This window comes from Dipodomys ordii, unplaced genomic scaffold (genome assembly GCF_000151885.1).
Source record: "Dipodomys ordii isolate 6190 unplaced genomic scaffold, Dord_2.0 Scaffold36, whole genome shotgun sequence".
In the NCBI taxonomy this organism is placed as follows: domain Eukaryota; kingdom Metazoa; phylum Chordata; class Mammalia; order Rodentia; family Heteromyidae; genus Dipodomys; species Dipodomys ordii.
Genome location: NW_012267252.1, coordinates 7,425,341 through 7,448,893, shown reverse-complemented (window position 1 = coordinate 7,448,893; position 23,553 = coordinate 7,425,341). Strand labels below are relative to the sequence as shown.

Genomic DNA, 23,553 nt, shown 5'->3' with positions numbered 1-23,553 from the left:
CTAGCCTTGAGCTGAAGAGCTGAGGGACAGTGCCCAGGCCCAGAGTTCAGGCCCCACGATCGGACCCCCCCTCCCAAAAAAAGACAAGAATGATGTGAAATAAATGAAATGTACTGATGCTGATATATCTTTTCCTAAAGATGGGTGCAAGGATTTCCTAAGCAGAATATTCATTTTGTGAATGACAACACCATTTGCTACCCTTCTGGAAATTACATAATATTTATTAATCTTGAAACCAAGAAAAGGACTCTACTCTCATGTGCTAATGGAATTGTGGGCGTTGTGGCAACTAATGTTCCGTATGAAATTGTGGCTTTTTCTGACCGGAAATTAAAACCCCTTATCCACATATACAGCTTTCCTGAATTGATGAGAAAGAACAAATTAAAAGGTAACTTGGGGGACCCTTCCTCTGCTCATAACTGATTTTGTGGTAAGATGTGACCAAATCTAGTTCCAATAAATGAAGATGGTTTGTATGTTTGAAGGTTTTTGTTGTAAATAAAAAAAATCACAGAATATTTGATTAAGGAGGTTAAGTCTTACTACTCAAAAGTGTGGATCACTTACTGCCAGTATTGATCTACCTTTTAAAATGCAGAAACTAAGCCAGGCATGGTGACACACACCTGTAATCCTACCCAGTTGGGAGGCTCCTTGACTCTACAAGTTTGAGAACAGCCTGTATAGCATTATATATTGTCCCTTCCAAGCAAAACAGTGTAGAATCTCCCTGCTAAGGCAGATAATATGAATAGGAATCTGCTTGTGTATGTGTGTGTTGGGGGATGAGGGTACTAGGGCTTAAACTCAGGTCCTGGGTGCTGTCCCTTAGCTTTTTCTGCTAAAGGATGGTGCTATACCAATTGGGCCACAGCTCCACTTCTGGCTTTTTGGTGCTTACTTGGAGATAAGTGCCTTGCAGGCTGGCTTTGAACCATGATCCTCAGCTCTCAACCTCTTGATTAGCTGGGATTATAGGAATGAACCATCAGTACCTGTCCAGAAATCTGCATTTTAACAAGATTTCCCAAGTGATTCACATACCCACTAAACTCTGAGAAGCATTGGACTGACATTTTTCAGAGCCATGATTTTTTTTCCTAATGATTTTTAAAAATCTAGGTCAACTGATGTTTTTATAATTTATAATGACAAGGCTGAGCCTTTTATTTACACACAGAATAGGAATAATAGTATATAATGCTAAGACTGATGGTGATATATGAATATACACATGCACACATTACACTGTATATTAAATATAAGCAGATCATTTGATAAGTAGAATATTGAGATTTCAAGACTGGGAAGAACTTTCCAAACAAAAACTGTAATGATTGACACATTCAATTACATATAAATTTAATACTAAGCACAGCAAAAATACCATGTAGAGCTGGGGGCACACACTTGTACTCCTAGCTATCCAAGAGGCTGAGATCCAGAGGATTGAGGTTCAAAACCAGCTGTGGCAGAAGAGTCAAAATTCCAGCAAAAAGTTGGGCTGGAGGCATGCCTCAAGTTCTAGTCATTCAAAGCAAGCCAAATAAGCTAGACATCTTGAGTTCAAACCACAATATGGGCCAGAAAAATTACACACACACACACACACACATACACCACACACACACAAACACACACACTATATAGAGTTAAAGATGTAATTCAGTTATAGGACACTTGCCTAGCATGTCTGAGACCCTGGGTTCAAGCCCCAGGAACTATATTCTCTCTCCTCTTCCCTCCCTCCCTGCCCCCCTCCTCACACACACACACACACCACATACACACAGAATCCATGGAAACAGGCAAAATAACAAACTGAATAAAAGAAATGTTTGGAACAAATTTGATCAAATATCATCACAGTATTTATGAAGCAGTTAGAAAAATAACAGATAAAATATCCTAGAAAGGAAAAAGAAGTAATTCACAGACAAGTCACAAAATTTTAAATGGCAAATGACATAAAAAATTCATCTCAGTAATCACTTTGGGAGTGTAGTTAAACTGAGGTGCCATTTTTCTTCCTATCAAAGTCAGAATTTTTGAACTCCTGATTTCTAGACAGTGTGTGGTGAAATTGGTAACATTCCCATTTCCTGAAAGGAAGTAGGAGTATTAACTGATGGCTGGCTTCTGGAAAGCATATTTATATGCCCACATTCCCAGTATCCCAGATATGGTTAAGTAAGTTCAAATATTCCATAAAGGGGTATTACTGTAAATATTTTTAAAAATCACAGCTTAAAGAAATATTAGATGATAAAGTGCTCAAAATGATTTAAAACAAAAATCTAACAGGACTCAATAGCTCCCAAAATTCCACTTTTAAAATGGAGTGCTTATGTATGTAATATTTAATCCATGGTTATATAAGTATAAAAAGCAAAGTTGCATTTGTTGTATTTTCACAACCACAGAAGAAAATACTAGGAAGAAATTTTCCAAATTTGGTGGTTATAAATTTCTCTTTTTTTGGGGTGGTGGTGTATTTTCTTCAAAAACCATATAGTTTTTAAATTTAAAGAATATATAAATAACTACTTATAGTAATATTACATAGTTTTATATGCTAGTTATCCTATACTATTGTATGTAATTATTATATAATAACAATGTTAATGTCTATTTTGAAGGGAAGAGTACATATAGCAAGGATATTAAACCATTCTATGAAGGCCTTATCCTACAGAGAAATTATTTCTATCCTTACATTGGATATCCAATAACCAAGTCTTTTAAGGGTTATATTATACTCTGTTAAAATGAGGTTGTGTGTGTGTGTGTTTGTGCATGCGCATGCGTGTCAATACTGAGGTCTGAACTCAGGTCTAGATCCCTGTCCCTTATCTTTTTTGTTTATGTTTAGCACTCTACCACTCAAGCTACAGCTATACTTTTAGCTTCTTGGTAGTTAATTTGAGATAAGAATCTTCCAGACTTTCCTGCCTTGGCTGCCTTCAAATTCTGATTCTCAGATCTCAGCCTCCTGAGTAGTTAGGATCACAGGCATTCTATAGTGTCAAGAAATGGAAGATGTTAAGCTGAGGACCAGAATAAGACCTAAGAATAAAACAAGGAAGTAATCTACAATTATTATAGCTGTCCAAAGTACTTGAAATTTAACTAACTGTTATAATTACAATGTCATATGTTTACAAGATACTCTATGGTTCTCAGGTCATTTTAAACCATGCTGAGGCATTTATTATGCAGAGTATTCTCTGTGTTGAAGTTTAGAGACAGCAACTAATGGTTTTAATTCACTGCACTATCTTTTAAAAATGGATCTTAGCTTGGATCTTGGCTTTCTGTTCAGACTTAGAATTCATCAGGAGATCTTTTACTCTGGTAGTTCAAAGCTTTAGGATTATGTAAAAAATCACTAGAAAAGGAGAATGAACTGTAAGTCCATATAGCAGAACTGAATATGATCATCGAATTCACATAATGGATTTTATATTTTAGGCAACATTCTTCTGGACTACACTTTGCTTTCATTCAGTTATTGTGGTACCTACCTGGCTAGTTACTCTTCTCTCCCAGAATTTGAACTGGCTCTCTGGTAAGTATCAGCATCCTCCAGCTGCCCTTTTACTGAGTTCCATTTGAATCTTACCCCAGGTTTGATAAAAGAAAATAGACATAAAACTCTGAAATAAAGAATCATAGAAACAAAAGAAACCCTCATTGTAAGGGATAATACAGTTGTTATGCGTAGGCATACAATTATATGAAGTGGCATACAACTATATGAAGTGGTATGCCAGTGGCTCACACCTATCATCCTCGCTGTTCAGGAGTCTGAGATCTGAGACTCTCTGCTTGAAGCCATCCCAAGCAGACAAGTCCATGACTCTTATTGCCAGCTAACCAGAAAAACTCAGAAGTGGAGGTGTGGTTCAAGTGATAAGAGTACCAGCCTTGAGCAGAAAAGCCAAGTAAGAGCACTGAGCCCTGATTTCAAGCCTCAGTACACACACATGCACGCACACACACACACACACACACACACACACACACTTATATGAGAATTACATTATTGTCTTTTGTTTCATTTTGGTGGTAATGGTCCTGGTTCTTGAACTAGGGTCTGGGCACTGTCCTTGAGCTTTAAAAATTGTTGCTCAAGTGGTAGAACATAGGAGCAAAAAAGCTCAGAGACAGCGTCCAGGCCCTGAGTTCAAGTCACCAGATTCACACACACACACACACACACACACACACACACAAAACAGAGGTTTTATGGAATTGGAGGTATGGCTCAGTTGGTAGAGCACTAGCTAATGAGTAAAAGCATCAGATACCGAGTTTGAGTTCTGATTTCACACCTAAAAAAATGAAAAGAAAAGGCCAACTCACTACTACTTGAGCTACAGATCCACTTCTAGCTTTTTGGTGGTTAATTGATTGGAGATGAGTCTCACAGGATTTCCTGCCCAGGCTGACTTCTATCTATGATCCTCAGTTCTCAGCCTCCTAAGTAGCAAGGATTACAGATGTGAGCCACCAGCAATGGGCTTATCTTTGAATTTTTATGAACATGATGCAATGCTTCCTTTACAGTAAGGAAAGAATAAAGAGTACAAATAACAAAAACAATTATAAGTGCATAAAGTTTCATCTTTTCAAAAATAGTTCTTGTAAGTTGTTAGCATGCTTCCTTAACATTGACATTAAGATGGCTACTGTATTAGAGTATCGAAGTAATTGTCTTTAGAAACATTGGAACTGTATCCCACACTTGACAGCTTTGTAGGGAATATCTATGAATTAGACACAGCTCTGGTCAGTGCAGGCCAACTTCACTGCTACGTTCGCTCTTCTGTCTATGATATAAACCTCTTCAGAGAGAAATTTGTTTTAATAAAGGAAAACATAAATTATGAATAATTGAGGATAGCCCTTGCACACCAGTATTACTTTAAGAAAAATTATCTTTAAATTCTTGTACTAAGGAGTTGCAATTCAACAAAGCAGTTTATAAATACAATGTACCCTGATCTAGAATTTCATATGCAGGCAGTTATACACTATATAGTCTGTTTTGTCTGTTTATTTTCATACAGCCTAATTGTTCTGTAAATTGCTTGTACTATTTATTAGTAGGCATTCCCTGCTAGTGCAAGATATGGGTATACCAGCTTCTGTTGATCTAGTTACCTACTGATGGATGCACTGGTTTGCTCTGGGGGCTTTCAAAAAGTACTACAAGTTAAGGGGCTTAACCAACAGGTCTGGAGGCACAGGACAGAAAGCCCTTGGAAAAGACAGACAGGTGCACAAGTTCTGATGGTTCCAAATGCAGTAGACTCTTCTCACCTCTCCTAGGTGCAGCATGTGAACATGTAGCACTGAAGAGGAATGAGTACTGGTGTTTGAGATGTAGGTTGAATCCTGGCCCTCAAATTTCCAGCTGTGTTATCTTGGGGAGGCCAAACCTCAGTTTCCTCCTTTGTAAAGTCATATCACAATATCTCCTTTAAGAATTCATTAAGTACAAATATGCACAGCACCTAACAAGGCAGCTACATGGTATTTATTTGTTTATTTAAGTCAGAGGTTCAAAAGTGATGATCTTTGGGCCACAATGTCTATTTATTTGGGCCATAAAATATTTTTTAATGGAGAGGTTTTAGGGGAAAAAATTATCTCTTTGACCTCTCTCAGATAGGAGGAACCACGGACCTCTATTACCACAGGGCAACAGCGTAAAAGCCCTCAGGGATTGGTAAAGCCAGATCTTGTCTTCCTCTTGGTTTTATAAGTAAAGTTTTATTGGAACACAGTCATGCTTATTTATCTACATATAGTCTATGGCTGCTTTTGCTCTTTAAGATCAGAATAGTTGTTCCGCTAGGGACTATATATGTAGACTGCAAAGCTGAAAGTACCATATGGTCCTTCACAGAGGGGGTTGGCCACCCTCTGACCTAGACGTATACATTCAGGATGTTTAATTCATTGACCTTAGCTTCCTGGCCTCCATGGACATTAGAATTAATTTAGCTAGTAAATCTTTATCCTTTGGTTTCTGCTGGATAGCAAATGTGTCTCTTCTTAGGCATCTTACAGCACAGAGGGCAAGCCCGAGACTTCTGTAACTAGGCATTTTGGATAGGTTGAGGCGGGGTTAAAGGTAGACAGTATCTCCCCTGTACCCCATTTGTCCCCTGTGTGTGTTTGTACATCTTAATATTTGTGATCACTTCGGTTTAGGAAATCTTGAGGTGGAGAGAGACAGGGGACCAGAAATGACTCTGGGGTGAGAAGAGTCTCTATGAGGTTCTGCACTGGTAGAGGTGCCTCGGGGCCTCATGAATGATCACGAACAGAGCTGGGAGGCCAAGCCCCTCCTGCCTCTACTCTGGCATTCCAGCTTTTTGGAAGCTCTGAGAACAGCCCTGTGGCATCCTTGGGCGCTGTGTAGAAAGTGAGTGTGAGAATTAGTCCTTCATGAAGTGGCTTTGCTGGCAGCAGGGAGGACACAGGAGAGTCGGAAGGTCAATAGGGAGAAAGATTCAAGCTGGTGACAGCAGCTAGCCTAGGAGTATTGGAGCACAGGCTTTTAGTCTCCGTTCTACAAGTCAGACCAGCAGGCACTCACAGGCCAGGATTCAAATCCTAGAATGGAAACAGGCCCAAGGAAATATTACCTTTATGTTCTAACATCTGAAGAGAGCAGAATTGATTCATACGTTACTTGTATAATTACAAATGGCAGTTCGGAAGAAAATATTTTATAGAAAAGATAAGGGTGTTCTCGTACTTGTAGCTCCATGCTGGGTGTCTGGAACGTCTGGAGTCCGTGGTCAAGGGAATAAGTAGGCTAACTGCTCAGCATCATCACCAGTTTTATCAGAGAAGAGTTTGCTGGCATTCAAATGGGTCAGCCCATTCATTCTATACTTAAAAAAATCACCCAGGGGAGAACAATGGAAGGAGTGATATCAATCAAGAAGCACTGTACTCAGAACCTAACTTATGGAATCGTCACCTCTTTGTACAACTCCTTTCTAGTTTTTAAAAGATCACCCAGCGGGTCCTCATTTTAAAGAAAAAAAAAGCCTTAAAGTGATCAGCTATTTTAGAGCAGAATATTCAAACAGGTTGTATGCATACGGGAAGTTTTGTGCAATCTCCTAATAATAGGACACACAGGAAGAAGAAGAATCTGGTTCCTGTCATAGTTCACTCAGGATTTTATAACAAAATGCCCAGGTGACTGATAACCAACAGACAGCTTTCCTGTTTTGGAGAAAGGGAAATTCAAAATCTAGACACCTGTAGCTTTGGCATTTGGTGAAGGCACATCCTGATTGACAGATGCCTTCTCCCAAGTCCTCATGTAGTGGGAGGGAGAGGCTATCTGTAAGGAGTCTTTTTTCTTTTTTTCTTTTTTTGTCAGTCGTGGGGCTTGAACTCTTGGCCTGGGCACTTTCCCTCAGCTCTTCAGCTCAAGGCTAGCACTCTACCACTTGAGCCACAGCACCACTTCCAGTTTTCTGGTGGTTAATTGGAGATAAGAGTCTCATGGACTTTCCTGCCCGGGCTGGCTTTGAACCGTGATTCTCAGATCTCAGCCTCCTGAGTAGCTAGGATTATAGGCATGAGCCCTGGTGCCCAGCTTTTTTTCTTTTTGTAAGTCAGGGTAAGGACCTCCTTCTTGAGGGCTCTGTTTTCATGTGATTAAAACATTCAGAACACAAATCATACACACACATAGATAGAAAACAGAATGACTGAACAGAATTTCTAGGTTGGATACAAAGGTGATTAACTTGGCCAGGCATGGAGGCTCACACCTGTAATCCTATCTACTCAGGAGGCTGAGACCTGGAGGATCTTGGTTCATAGACAGCTTGAGCAGAAAGTCTTTTGCAAAATAAGAGTCTCTTATCTGCAATTAGCCAGAAAAATGCTGGATTGGAGGCATGACTCAAGTGATAGAGCACCAGATGAACATGGCAGGAAAGTCAAGAAAGAACAAAGGACACGAAGACTTATATTCAAACCCCAGGATTGGCAGTAGAAAATAAGACAAAGGCTAACTTTCCATAGATATCCATACCACGGTAGCTTAAATTGAAATAATCTGTTGGGCAAAACACAGCATTTTATGTGTCAGAGTTAAACTCTAACCTATAAAATCACAACCACCTTTATCACTGGGACAATAAAATTACATTCCAGGGGAGTGTCAGGCAGGTTCAAAGCAAGGTACAAAGTTCATTTTTTGTTTCTAAGGGTATACTAGGAAATGTTTTCCAATATACTATGAGAAATTGTTCTTTTTCCCCCCCAAGCTTGATTTTTTTTTATTATTGTTCTTACAACTACATGTCCAACTTTATGTAGCTGGTGAGTTGCTGGCTGGGGTTCAAACCTGAAGGACTCAGTTCTTTAAGACCTTTTAGGATCTGTGTCACACAGGGAGCACTTAGCAGGGGCACCTCATCTAATCTGGGTGCATTGAGATGGTCAGGAAGTGTTTCTTGGACAGGGGAGGTAATGTTTAAGCGATAACCTGCATTATTTTGCTAGAACTGTTGCAAAAAGTGTAGGTGGCTTAAACAATAGAAATTCATTGTCCCCAGGTCTGCAGACAAGAATCCCAAAACCAAGGGATTAGGGGGGTGGTGCCTTCTGTAGATGGTGAGAAAGGATCTGTTCCATGCCTCTCACCAGCTTCTGCTGGCCTGTGGAAAATCCTTGTCGTTCTTGGCCTAGAAGCTGTTCCGCCCATTATCTGTATCTTCAGCTTCACATGGAATTTTGCCTGTGTGCATGGCTCTGTCTCCTAATGTCTCCTTTTTTATATGGACACCTGTCATGTTGGATTAAGGTCCAATCTCATTTTTTTTAACTTTTTACCCTGTTTCCAAATACGATATTAGGGATAAGGGCATCATCCATGGATGAACAGGGCTCAATTTACTCCACATCAGTATTAAAGGCTGAGGAGCAATTGGCCTTGAGAAGAGTTGAAAGAGCAGGAGTCCAAGCAGGAGCATGACATGTGCAAAGGCTGTGGGTCCTGAGAACACATTGGGTTTTGATTAAGAGGTGATTAAGAGGGAAAAGAAACTAGCCACAAGAGAGGCAAACTGGAGGGGATAGTCTAAGGCTGCTGATGAACAGGCTTATAAATAGATGGCCTTGATCATCCAAACCAGGACACCTCTGTGCATTGAAGAAGGTTGCTGTTATTCATTAGTGCAGAGTGACAGACCTAAACATAAGTTCTCCTGGATATATTAACAAGCAGGTGAATTGGAGGAGGGAGAGGTAACCCTACATATAAGCCATGCTGAAGGAACATCATTTATCCTAAAGGCAATCAGAAGCTATTAAAAGGTTTTAAGCAGAGATGTGACATCAACCAGCTGTCCTGTGGAAGCTATATTAGAGGAAACTAAATGTAGACTTCAGATTGGAGCTGTGATGGTACAGAAGGGAGATAGATGACTGTAGAGTAGGCTGGGAGTGGCGATATTTGGGAAGTGTTTAGAAGGTAGGATCAAAAGACGAAACTGAATGTGGAATGTGCAGCTGGTGGAGATGGATGCATCCAGGGTTAAACCTAGAGTTTTGACTTGAAAATTTAAAGGACATTTGTTCAGAAAAATATTGAAGGAAAACTGAACATAGTAGTACACACCTGTAATTCCAGTACTCAGGAGGCTGAGGTGAGAGGATTATAAAATCAAAGTCCAATCTGAGCTACATAGTAGGATTTTTGTCTTTAAAAATCAGTAACAAGCCAGGCACTGGTAGCTCACGCCTGTAATCCTAGCTACTTAGAAGGCTGAGATCTGAGGATCATGGTTCAAAGCCAGCCTAGGCAGGAAAGTCCGTGAAACTCTGATCTCCAATAAACCACCAGAAAACTGGCGCTGTAGCTCAAGTGGTAGAGTGCTATCCTTAAGCTGAAGAGCTTAGGGACAGCACTCAGTTCAAGCCCCATGACTGACACCCCCCCCACACACAAAATCAATAATAAAAGGAAGGAAAAGAAGAGAGGGTGGGAGGAAGAGAGGGGAAAAAAGAGAAGAAAATAAAGGAATAAAAAAATTATTGAGGGTATGTGAGGAAGGAAGTTGAAGGAAGCAGTGGAAAAGATGAGATAAGGGTCAAGCTAAATGTACAGTGTGTAAAATAAATGGAGATGTCTACTGGGTAATTGTCCTAGCAGTTGGGATTTAGGTTCACTGGCTGTAATAGAAATTGAAATCACAAATGTGGTGTCCTTCACCATCAGTCACTGGATGTCAGGTGCCCACGGATAGCAGGTGGGTCCTTGGTTACTGTGACAGCTCTCCCACTATCCTGTTACCCTATGTTGTCATCTCTAGTCTAAAATGTTATATCACCCATGTGTTTTGGGGAGGCAGAAAGGAGGAGAATGAGTGAGGACACAGACTTCCTTGGAAGCTGCATGTGCCACTGGACAGTCATCTTAGTTCCTATGTCCCAAGCAGCCCAAGCTTTAGTTAAATCCATCCAGGGCTGATAAGAGTTGCCCAATATCTGAGGCAGAAAGTCAAAGGATGAGGGAACCAAAGATCCCAGGGAGAGAACTGCTGTTGTGGAGAATGAGGCATTGGTGAGGGGGGTGGAAGCCAGTGAGAGCAGGAGGGGGCTGAGACAGGTTCCTAAACATCAGGCCCTGTTTCCTAATGGCAGTTCTGCTGGCTCTCTGAAATGTGGGCATTGCTTCCTTTACATTCTCAGTTTTTCTTTCCACTCATCAGAGTCCTTAGTTCACAAGAGGGCTGAACGATGGCCTCACACATTAATAATATTTTACACCAAATGTAGAAGGCTACCGTTTTCAAATGAATGATAAAAATGTGAAAAAGCCTCAGATGGTGGGAGGTAGTGAATGGGCTGAGCTTGATTGACATAGTTTATTGGCATGGATGAAAACAGAACATGGAAACCTGCTGAAATTGTTTAAGAAGAAGGAGTAGGATGGGGGGAAGTAGTAGAGAAGGTGAAGTTGATCGGATATGTTGTTTATATGTATGGAAATGTTAGAGTTAAATCCCTCTTGGACAAGTAATGTATGCTAAGAATAATTAAATCAGATACCGTTTATTTTAAAAAGTCTCAGGAAAGCTGGGCGCCGGTGGCTCACGCCTTTCATCCTAGCTACTCAGGAGGCTGAGATTTGAGGATCAAAGACAGCCCAGGCAGGAAAAGCCATGAGAGTCTTACTTCCAATTAATCATCAGAAAACCAGAAGTGCTGCTGGGGCTCAACTGGTAGAGTGCTCACCTTGAACTAAAGAGCTCAGGGACAGCACCCAGGCTGAGAGTTCAAGCCCCACTACCAAAATAACCAACCAACCAAAAAAAAACCCTCAAAAACTCAGTAAATAAGCAACTGGTATCAGTGAGTACAGGAAACCCAGATCCATATGGAATACTAAGCATAGTGCTTAGAGATTTAGACTCAACATGGGGTTTTCAGAAAATGTTATAATATATTCTATTTTCTAGTTTTGTCTGAATTTCAATTGAATAAGGAGGACAAAATGACCTTTGGTGTAGTATATGATGTAATAATTTTTTTAAATATGTAATGTTCTGTGTCCTAGAGGGACTCAGTTAAGCATACTTATGAATAAATATGATGTTAATATAATAAAGTCTATAAATTGTATCATAAATATGTCCCAATTTGTGTAAATTATCTTAATGAGATAAATATTCACAACACCATAAAATTTAACTCATTCATTTTCTCCTCAATGCTCTTTTCCTCTAAGGAACTGGGAATTAAATGTCATTTTGTGCAAGAAATCACAGCTTGGTTTGGATGTGAGCCAGATGACTTTCAACCCCATGAACTGGCACCAACTGTGCTTATCAAGTTCAAGTTCAGTGAGCGTGTGGACCATTGAAAGAAGTAACCAGGAACATTATTTAAAAGCAAAGTAGGAGATTTTGCTACTATAAAATGTCAATCTGAACGTGATAGCTATCCATTTGCATTCATGTAAGGGGGTGGGGTTAACTTAATAAGATTAAGTAGATTTGTGTACACACTCATGTACACATGTACATACATACAGCTCATACTAAGGTAAAACATCTTTCTAGGTCTATAATTACCTAGAGCAATTGTTGGCAATTCAGATAGATTCTCATTGACATGATTTCTGGATAAATTTCATTTAAATATCAAATCCTCAAGAGAGCTTTTTCCAACATGGTTTGATTTTGCAAAAGTAGGCATATTCTTGCTATTTTAAAAGATGACTTTTGTGCTGGATGCCAATGGCTCATGCCTGTAATCAGACTACTCAGGTGATTGAGTTCTGAGGATTATGGTTCAAAGCCACCCCAAGCAAGAAAAGATGCGAAACTCTTATCTCAAATTACCCAACAAAAAGCTGGAAGTAAAGCTGTGGTTCAAGTGGTAGAGCATTAGCTCTGACTAAAAAGCCTTGGGACAGTGCCTGGGTTCTGAGTTTAATCCCTAAGACCAGCACCCACATACACAAACAAAAAAAGATAACTGTTGTATCAAAGCGACATTTGTGCTTATGTCTTTAATGCCTGGGTAAAAAGCTCAGAAATAAGAAAGTTTTACATATTAAAAAATGTGTTTCAGATCAGAGTATATAAGTCAGCTTCATTATCCACAAACAAGAGTAGTTGCTCAGCAGAAAGGAAAAGGAAAACGTATGCTAGGAACTGGTGGCTTATACCTGTGATCTTAACTACTCAGGAGGATGAGATCTGGAGAACTGCAGTTTGAAGCCAGTATGGGTAGTAAAGTCTATGAGACTCCATCTCCAAAGTAATCAGCAAAAAGTTGGGCTACAGGCATGTGTCAAGTGGTAGAGTATCAGCCAAGCCAGCAAGCCAAGGGAGCACAAGCCCTTGAAGTCAAACTCTGGTTCCAACAAAGAAAAAAATGAGTCAAAGAGAAATGGTCAGTAATAGTAATATTTGATTATAGGTGCCTTTGTTGTGAAAGAGTTCAAAGACTCAAAATGCCACCAAACTGCCCATTTTCAGTCTCCTCCACAAAGTCAAAGGCCAAGTTGTTGGACAGGCATACCCTTAATATTTTAAGTTTTTAAAAAAATTATTGCCTTTAGCAAAATGTAAAGCCAGTTCTTAATAATTTTTCAGACTGGAGAGACCTAAAATCTCAAGTTCATTCTTACAAGAACTCATCAAATACCCAAATCTCTCTCTAGTCAGAGTTGACAACATTGTGTCTTTTAACAAAGTCAACGAAGTCCCTACTTGATTATTGTCAGGACAGGCAAATAATTGACCATATCTATGTCTTCCTTTGCTCCTCTCCAGTCTACTACTCTAGTTCTGAATGTTGACTTACATGATTTTTTTTCTATAAGCTAAGAAAGTAAGAGAGACGCTGAGTAAATTGCCTGATTCATTAAGCAATCAGGATTAAAAAAACAGTTAAGCTTTACAGTTAAGTTTGTTTATATGATCATTTTCCAAAATTATTTATCATCCATAAAACACAGACAAGGAGGTTTGGGATATAATGCATGAAGTCATGAATTTAGCTCACTTTTATGACCATATGGACTACCTGTAGATACATGGTGTTTGAAGATGAATTATTGGCAGCAGAAATCACAAAGGCAGCTGAATATGGCATACATAAATGTTGACCTTTTTTTGGTGCCAGTACTAGGAGTTGAACTCAGGGCCAGAGTGCTATCTCTCATCTTTTTTTGCTCAAGACTATCACTCTTATCCCTTGAGCCATACCTCCAATTTCTCTTTTGGTGTTGAATTGGAGATAAGAGTCTCTAAAAGTTTTCTACCTGGGATGGATTTGAGTCACCTTTGATCTCAACCTCCTGAGTAGCTATGATTATAGAAATAAGCTCTTGATACCAGCTTTATTGATTTTAACTCATAGTTTTTAATATTTAAATTAATTGTGAACATTTAAAATTTGAGACAATTCTCATAAATAATCCAGATTATAGTATTAAATTAAAATTTTGGAACCAAAATTCTCATGTCTAGAACCCTCTTGGCTGCAAGTAGGTGGTACCTGCAAACTTTAACTTCCTGATTGGTTACAGTCCTCATCCCCCAAATTATCTGCCTGATCCCCCATCAACATTCAACTTTACAAGTTCCTGCCTGGAACAATTTGATAATCCTTGTACACCTAATTTATAACTATTCACAATGTGTCCTATTAAGACATATTTTAAGACCTCCTATGTGGTTTTTATGTTTTTGTTTGCAACATCTTTCCACCTGTGTACCACTAATATGCAGCAGCTATGCCAGTCATTAGTTTCTATTAATCCAGTTTTTCTGATGTCTTTTTTTATTCCAGGTCAGTAAAGCTACCTCAAGAAGATGGGACATTTTTTAATGAAACAGATATACTTTTCCCCAGTACGTTGCTCAAGGATCCCATCTATGGGCCTGTGATGCCCCTGTCTGCCATTGCTGGGCTAGTAGGTGAAGAGGCAGAAACTTTCAGGGTAAGTGATTGCATTTTTGACCTAAGGGGTGGAGGTCTAGGAAGTGTGACCTCACTTGATTGTTTATGAGCCACTGAAGATAGGGAGTACAAGATTTTTAGTACATGTTAGCTATGGCAACTACAAGCAACCTCCAGACTTTTGAGTTTGGAAGGCTAGAGGATTATGGCAGGAATGGGAAGCCCAGATGTGTTTTCAGTTTTGGACACACTGAAGTCAAGGGGCCAGGAAGCATCAGGTAGAGATGCTGGGTGGAAGTTAGCAAGAAGAGCCAGGGTGAGAAGATAGGCTGATAAGGCATAATCAGTGAGGGCAAAGTGATAAATATGTACAGTGGGATGTTCAGTAGGAGGACCAGGCACAAAGTAGCAGGGCAAGACCCTGCAGGTAAAGAGCATTATTCTTTGAGCCTATGGGTCTATGTTATGCTGATGTTCATGTTAAGGTCTAAGCAGATGCTTTAAAACACTGCAGCAAATGAAGCTATACATGTTTTTAAAAATCCAATTTGATTATTGGCTTATTAAGAAAAATCTATGTGACAAGCAAAAGAACAGATTCAAGCCCTTAATATTTCCCTAATAGATGGCAATGATTTGCTTTCTTGAGTTATAGAAAAAGACCCATTTTATAGTCTTGGAAAGGTGGACCACACATAACCGCAAGGGGGCAGCAAAGTAAAAACAGATGAGCCACCAGGTTGCCACTCTTCTTTAGTAGTTAGTGCTTAGAACTCCTAATTTTTGTGTCCTAAGTCTTTTCTGCTGCAGTAAATTTCTGTAAGAGCCTTGCCTTTCATGTTTTGTACCAACATGATAAGTTATACATGAAACATTGAAGATTCGGGCAAATTGTTCTTGCCATTTTGGAAAATGCTGTGATGTATTCCTTTAAACACATATGGAATTACCATTTTTTTTAAAAAAAATGCATATGAGAGTAAATGTCTTTACTTCTTAGGATATTTCTCTCAGTACATTTTAACAATTTTCCTGAGTCAGAAATTTAATGTTAGAAGACTGGAAATGTGGCTTAGTGGTAGAATGCTTGCCTAGCATGCATGAAGCCCTGGGTTCGATTCCTCAGCACCACATAAACAGAAAAAGCCAGAAGTGGTTCTGTGGCTCAAGTGGTAGAGTGCTAGCCTTGAGCTCAGGAAGCTCAGGGACATACACAGGCCCTGAACTCAAGCCCCAGCACTGGCTTAAAAAAAAGGAAGAAAAAGAAAAAAATTAATATTAGAGAATGACAACCCAAATCACACTGGGAATATTAATGAAGGAATGTACTTTCCATTTAAGTTAGAAATTAATTTCCCACTAGTTTATCTTTTTGTTTTATAGGGAAATAAGGTGGAAGAAATAGCTAACAGATTAATTGTTATACAATAAATTTGAGATTATAACCAAAAATAGATCTCAATGTCTTGATTTCATCACCATCTTTACATGTTATGTCTTGTGACTTGGGTACAATGGCAAAGCAAGCAGTAATGACTTGGTCTATGCAAGAGACTTGCAAATTGGTAAGATGAGACTTTTATGAGATTACAAACATGAAAACAGCCCATTATCTTTCTTGTAGCTAATGCTAGAAGGGCACATTATGGGCCTATAAATAGGCCTGAGAAACATTACACAATTTATTTAAGGCATTAAAAACATAGTCCATTGTGGAGTGGGAAAAATCAAAGGTAAATGTCATATGGGCAGTAACTGTATCCAAAATGATGAATTTAATCTCAAAGGTTCAAGTTCCTTTATCACTCACTTCCTAAATAGAAATATCTCAAGTATTCCTACACATATTTGCAAATTTCTATTTTATAAGGAAGTATTAAATTGGAATCTAATTTTTTCTTGACAAAAATGTTTGTGATCCTAGAAGTAGGAGGTAGTTTGTTTAGCAAATAGTTTTAAAATTCTCTGAATTGAAATTGTCTGCCCACAGAATCCATATAATATCAAATTTCTTTTTAAATTATAAGTCACATGTTTATTAAAGAAGATAATACAAGGGCAAACTCACATTTGTCTTAAATAGGACAGAAAGACCACATACACATCCAGAAAATTCCAAGTTTTAATCCTCTCATTCTGTTTCATATGCACAGATTCATTGCTGTTGGGAGAACCGGATTGGTAATGGGGTTCTTTGTTGTATGGATTTTATAAAACTGATTTTGAGATCCAGGCATAGGAGGATCTCAAGTTTAAAGCCAGCCTAAATGACACAGCAAGACCCTATCTCAAGAATAAAAGAAGATTCTGCCATCAAATTTCTTTTTTTTTGTATGTTTTATAGCAGAAGATTAAATGTTACCATGAGAAGTTTTAAATAGTGGTGACTTAGTGAATAACTCTTTCTCTAAGAGCCAACCTTCTGTCAGACACCATAGGAATGTCATTAGTTGGTAGAAGTTTTAACCTTGTGGGGAGTTTGCCTTTAAAATATTAGAGTTCGCCGGGCGCCAGTGGCTCATGCCTGTAATCCTAGCTACTAAGGATCACAGTTCAAAATCAGCCTGGGCAGAAAAGTCTGTGTGACTCTTATCTCCAATAAACCACTATAAAACTGGAAGTGGTGCTGTGGCTCAAGCAGTAGAGCACTCACTTTGAACTGAAGAGCACAGGGACAGCGCCCAAGCCCAGAGTTCAAGCCCCACAACTGACAAAAAAAAATTAGACTTCATTAGGTGGTCACCATATATATATATTCAAGTATATGCCACAATGTCTGGTATATAGCCAATACCCAGTACGTATTTTCTGAGCTGTCAGTTATACAATAACTTTAGAACCTAGTAAAAATACTTAGCAGAGCTACACTTGTCACTCTCTTGAATCTACAAACTTTTCATAGATTAAAAAGTAGATATATTACCAAATAACTGGGTATTTAGTAGAAGGCTGGCATGCACAGATCTGGGTGTTTTGAACAAAGACCTAAAAATTTGTACAGTATAGATTCACCAGAACCCTGGGCCTGCTTGCCCTGCTTTGCTTTCCAGCAATCACATTCTCTCTATTCCACATCATCACTTTCTACTATTTCCTTCATCAGATGTAAGCTCTGTGAAGGAATGGATTTTTTATTTTATTTATTTTTGTATTTATTTTGGCCAGCCCTGGGGCTTGAATTCAAGGCCTGGGTACTGCCCCCGAGGTTCTCTTGCTCAAGGCTAGCACTCTACCACTTGAGCCATAGTGCCACTTCTGGCTTTTTCTGTTTATGTAGTACTGAGGAATTGAACCCAGGGTTCATGCATGCTAGGCAAGCACTGTACCACTAAGCCACTTTCCCAGCCCCATGGATATTTTTAATCTGTTTTTTGCTGTTATACTCCTATGCCTAGAACCTTGTCTAGAATATAGTAAATGTCTAATAACATTTTGTTCAAGGAATGAATGCCTGAGTAAAACAAGGAAATAAGCATGGAACTCTTAAGGAATGTAAGAAATCTATGAATTGGAACCATAGCTTACCGAAAATGCTTTCTGTATCAATGAATGCAAGGATGCCTTAAAGAAGACAAAGGCATTATGTCGGGGCAAGTGCCACTCTAAATAGTACAGCTTAGTGGAATGATCAGGTACTACTGAACATTCTAATGCCACACAGGATAGCTAACTACGACCCACATTAGATGGATCACAGTGCCCTGAAGAGAGTCGTCCCTTCAGTCCCTTTGTGAGCTGACTAAGTAGTCTCCAGCCCCACCTACCTCTCACCCGAGTGACTCCTGCAAATGCTCTTAGCCACATTATGACTTTCTTAGGCTTAAGATACTGAAACAGTCCACAAAGAAATAGTTTAGAACTTGTTACTCAAAACTGTCACGAGGATCTGACTGCAGAAGAGGTCTGAATGTGTTGGCAGGCGTCTTCTTTTTTTTCTTAATGAATTAGAATGGAGCAGAAATGGTATGAGGAAGACGTTCACTTAGCTGTTGGCAAATGGCAGGTCCAATGAATTTTTTTAAAATTTTTATTTTTACCACAGGCATCTGTTTCTTTTTGGTGCTGTTTTGAGTGAGTGCTTCTCCGATTCTTCCCTGTATTTGCTGTCTTAACACAAGCTTGTTTTCTCTCCAAAGCCAAAAGATGATGTATATCCTTTGCTTCACCCCACTATGCATTGCTGGACTCCAACAAGTGACTTGTACGTGGGCTGTGAGGAGGGTCATCTCCTGATGATTAACGCAGAGACCTTGAAGGTGACAGTGCTGCAGAAGAGGGAAGATGCAACGCTATTGGGTGAGACGAAGCTCTGCAACACCTCCCATGAATGCAGTTGTGCATACACTTGAAGATGGCTGTCTGGAGACATCTCCTCCTTCCCTCTATCCTCTGCTTATTTACCAAGTTCCCATGGATGCTACCTACTGCTAGCTATTGCTAGCTCTTCCCATAATATGTTTGTTCTACTTCATCAACTAGTCACACCTTTTCCTGTCCCCCATTCCTTCAATCCCTTTCTTCTTGACCGTTGTTTGTTTTACTTTCAGCTGCCATCTTGAAAATGACCTATGTGCTACCTGACTGGATTTCAAAGAGAACCTGATCTATTACTCTCCCTTAGACCCACTGTCCGTCTCTGATCTCAGGGTGTAGCCACAGTGTGGCTAGGGTCACAAGGGCCAATATCCACTCACTAGAGGTTAATTCTTTGAGGAGGGAGCCCAGTGCCAGGGTCCCCGAACTTTTCCAATGCCCTCTTCATTCCAGTTACTCATGAACTTTATGCATCAACCTCTGTAACAACACCAGAACTGACTTTAGCACACCTGACCAAACCAGGCAGCTTATCCCGGCCCATCTGCCCATTTCCTTCTTCTTTTCTTCCTCTCCCTCCCTCCCCCTCTTCCTCCCTCTCGCTCCCTCCTTTTTTCCCTCTCTTTGTCTCTCTCTCCCTCTCCCTTCCTCCTCTTCCCCCCCTCTTTCCCCTCTCTCAGTGCCAGTATTGAGTCTCTTTTTTGGTACAAATAGAGGGCCTCATGTTTTCACCTAGCTTTTTCACCCAAAGCTGGTACTTTACCACTTCTGTTTTTTTCTGGTTAACTGGAGATGAGTCTCTTTGATTTGTCTGCCTGGGCGGCCCAGGATACTCAGATCTCAGTCTCCTGAGTAGCTAGGATTGATTCCAGGTTTAAGTCATCTGTGTCCAACCTTCTTGCCCTTTATCCACCTGCCCATTTCCAACACAGAAGTCAAAAGCTGAACTACCTTGATCTCAATCCCTCCTTATTCTGGTCCTATTTGCTCCCTTACCATTAGTTCCTACCCTTCCCTAGTATTAGCTTTCTCATCTAGGGACTATTCCTTCCTTTCAGTGCACAGACATACCTCCTCACTGGTTCCCTTGCTCAGCTCAGATACCTCCCCCTCCAGTGTAACCTCCCTACCTGCAATGGGTCTTGTCTGCTCCCTAACCATTGCCTGATCCATACTTCCTCACCATTTTCTCTGACTGCCAGCCACCCTAGGCAGAGGTGGGCCTCCCTCTAATCCAGCATAAGCAGTGCCAGCCCTCTGAAGACTCTTTATGTTTTTCTGTTTGCAGCATCTCCCACTCCAACCTCTCAAAAATTTCTCATTCTTCCTGTGCTGACTCTATAAATTTTATTGGTTGTCTTTTATAGTTACCCATGTCTGGGATGCTGCTGTCTTTCTTGTCTACGTGGCAAAATTTGTCCACTTGTCTCCTGTGTGGAGCCCACCTAGCCTTGCCCCAACCTTTGATGCAATTAGATGCCCCTGTCTGGAATTGGGTGTGCTCCACTTCTTCACTGGGGCCTCACGTATGTCTGTGGTCATCTGTCTGTCTGCCCTATTAATCAGCAGCAATCTGAGGGCATTCTGAATGGCTGGGTTTTTTTGCTCTGAAATCTAATCTTAGATATTATTACACAATGAGCTAACACCTACAACTGTTTGTACATTGAATTTTTAAATTGTGTTGCTCATTTCCAAATTCCTATCCATACTTTACATCTACAATCTAGCACATTTTATACAATTTAGAACTTAATCACACATTGTCTTATTTTGTTCACTATTTCTTTGCTGAATCCTATTACAAATATGTGCTTTCAAGCACATATTGATCAAGCCTCTACACTATGGAAGATACAAAGCAAGGTGCATTCAAGGTTACATCCATGACAACTGCATTGCCACATAATTTCCATTCTTAAGAGACTTAGGTTGTAGTAATGCCAAAAGATAAATAATTAACAGACAGGAAGTTTAACATGAATATGATTTCATTAGGAGAGAATCATATAGCATTGGAGGGGTTCAGATGAGAGAAGACATCCAAAACTAAGTCATCTTGAAAGTGGCAGTTGGACTGGCTTTTGGGAAAGGGGTTCACAGGCAGAAATGTGGGTGAGTGGAGTTTTTTTTGTCGGTAGTAGGGCTGGAACTCTGGGCTTGGGCACTGTCCCTCAGCTCTTCAGCTCAAGGCTAGCGCTCTACCACTTGATCCACAGCACCACTTCCAGCTTTTTCAGTTTATGTGGTGCTGAAGAATTGAACCCAGGGTCCCTCATGCATGCAAAGCAAGCACTCTACCACTGAGCCTCCTTCCCAGCCCAAGGAATTTTGACATGGTATCTGTATGGCCAAGTAAACATGGGATGGATGAGGAACAAGAACTGAACTAGTTTGTCTGGATCATTGTTACAAAGAACATAGGGTCATCTTACCATATCTTACCTGTCATATCTAGCCAAAGCATTTGTACTTTCTTCACCTGATCATGGACAGATATAAAAAAGTACTGAATGTGGATGGCCCTCCCATTGGAATTATGCTTTAGCAAATTAATTTAGCCACAATTTCAGAATAAACTTAGATAAATAGGTGACTATAAGTAGCAAGCACCTAGACCAGGCAAGGAGCTCTAAAAACCTAGATTCCAATGGCACTTAGATTGGAGAAGAAGGGATTGCTGGGAAATGAGCACTCCAGTGTACCACTTAGTACAGCACCCAGCAAAATGTCAGACACAAAGTATGCAGTAAATATTTGAGCCTTTGTAATTCTCATTGCTTGTCTACATAAGAAGACACTATACTTTTTATATTTCCCTAAGGATGATATTAATAACACATGATCTTATGGAAACGTTTTCCCCTTTTTACTGTTGTTCTACCTCTGTGCTTTAACTTGTTAATATATAAACTTACATGTCACAAAATGCATACCTCTTTAGTATATTGCTTGATAATAGTAGTATGGTTTTGGTGTGTTGGGTTTTTGTACCTCAGCTTCTTCAGACCTCTCACAATACTTTCCTAAAAAGTGGGATATACCCACCATCTAATTCTTAATATTAGTTGCATAGATCTGATGGTTCTGAAATTCAAAACAACTTGTTTCATTAATATAGTGAATGTTATTAAGCAGTTTTGATTATTCATTGGTATATTGTTCTTCTAATCATGTTATATCTATTTTTTCTTGTTTTTCTTTTCCAAGAGGATGGAGTAAAACTTATCAGTCCAAGCATCTTGGTATATCAGAAGGATGGCATCATTGTTTCTGGAATTGTAATGTATCTTATTTTCAAAATGAATTACTTTCATGAAAAAACACAATTTCCATGTATTGCCAGTTACCTTTTTGGGTTTATTTTGGGATGTCAAGTACAGCCAGATTATTATTTAAAATGTTTTCTCATTGGATGCTTTTTTTTTTTTTTGGTCCGGTTGTGGGGCCTGAACTCTGGGCCTGGGCGCTGTCCCTCAGCTCTTCAGCTCAAGGCTAGCACTCTACCACTTGAGCCACAGCACCACTTCCGGCTTTTTCTTTTTGCTTATGTGGTGCTGAGGAATCGAACCCAGGGCCTTGAGCATGCAAGGCAAGCGCTCTACCACTGAGCCACCTTCCCAGCCCCCTCATTGGATGCTTTTATAAAATTTATTATGAAAATTTTCAATTATATACAAAAGTAGAAAAGACAGGTAATGGACTACCACAGGTTTGTTTGTAAATAAAAATAGAGTCATTCTAAAACAGTCATTCTTACCCTATCTGTAAGAAATGCTTACAGCCTATAATCATTAGGAAATAGCTTCTTCTTTTTTTGCAAGTCCTGGTTCTTCAACTCCGAGCCTCTTTGTGCTCAAGGCTAGCACTCTACCACTGGAGCCATAGCACCACTTTTTCTGAGTAGTTTATTGGAGGTACAAGTCTTACCGACTTTCCTGCCCTGGCTGGTTTCAAACCACAATCCTCAGATCTCAGCCTCCTGATTAGCTAGGATTACAAGTGTGAGCCCCCTGGCACCCAGCTTGTTTTCCATTTTTTATAACAATTTACTGTCAGGTGTGAACTTAGACCTTTTATCTACACTTCAGCTTAGGCTCTTGTGCATGATTATAAAGCTTATACATATCATATTGTTACTGTTGCCAGTAGAATTAGAAATAGAATTAATGCCCCCCCATTGATGTGTTAGTTACTTAGCACTTTGCTTTAATTCTGTTGTTTTATTGGTTCTCATAACAATTTTATCAGGTAGAAGTTTGGCCTCTTCCTTATGCTCATATTGGTAAAGTCTCAGAGGCCACCAGCAAAGAAGTTGAGGAGCTAGGCTTGGGCCCAATGGTGTCACCTTTAAAAGTCTATTCTCTCATTTATTAGAACACAGAGCCCTAATAGGTAGAAAATGGTGTTTTCATGTTGCTGGACTCAATGCTAAGGTCTGTAAATGACTTGCACTAAAGTCTCAAGTATAGTACTAGCCATCCCTAGTCCATGACTAGGATGAAAGCCAACCAGAAGTTGTCTTGAGCTCGTATGCCTACACTCGGCTCCCATATCCCTCTCCCAATTTGGCAGTGGAAAACACCCTCCCCTTTTTTTTACATTTAGTCTCTACTTGTGATCTTTGTGACTCTTCTCCTCTTCAAGGCCACCTTCAGTGTTTGTTTTAACTTAAATGGTTGTAGCACTTGCTCTGGTGAGGGATGGATAATAGCTTGGAGATAACACCTTATGTTTCCTTCCCAGGTCCCAAGAATCTGTATCCAACAT

At 39.7% G+C, this 23,553-nt stretch overlaps 1 protein-coding gene across 1 annotated transcript in view; it reads left to right on the top strand.

Moving 5' to 3' along the window:
- The window catches only part of Cfap43 (cilia and flagella associated protein 43), a 74,418-nt gene that overhangs the window by 1,863 nt on the left and 49,002 nt on the right, over nt 1-23,553 (top strand). The window contains exons 2-7 of the mRNA XM_013017599.1: nt 141-394; nt 3,478-3,574; nt 11,783-11,950; nt 14,359-14,509; nt 18,606-18,765; nt 21,994-22,064. Of these exons, the coding sequence (XP_012873053.1) occupies nt 141-394; nt 3,478-3,574; nt 11,783-11,950; nt 14,359-14,509; nt 18,606-18,765; nt 21,994-22,064 (901 nt within the window). The remainder of the gene's footprint in view (nt 1-140; nt 395-3,477; nt 3,575-11,782; nt 11,951-14,358; nt 14,510-18,605; nt 18,766-21,993; nt 22,065-23,553) is intronic.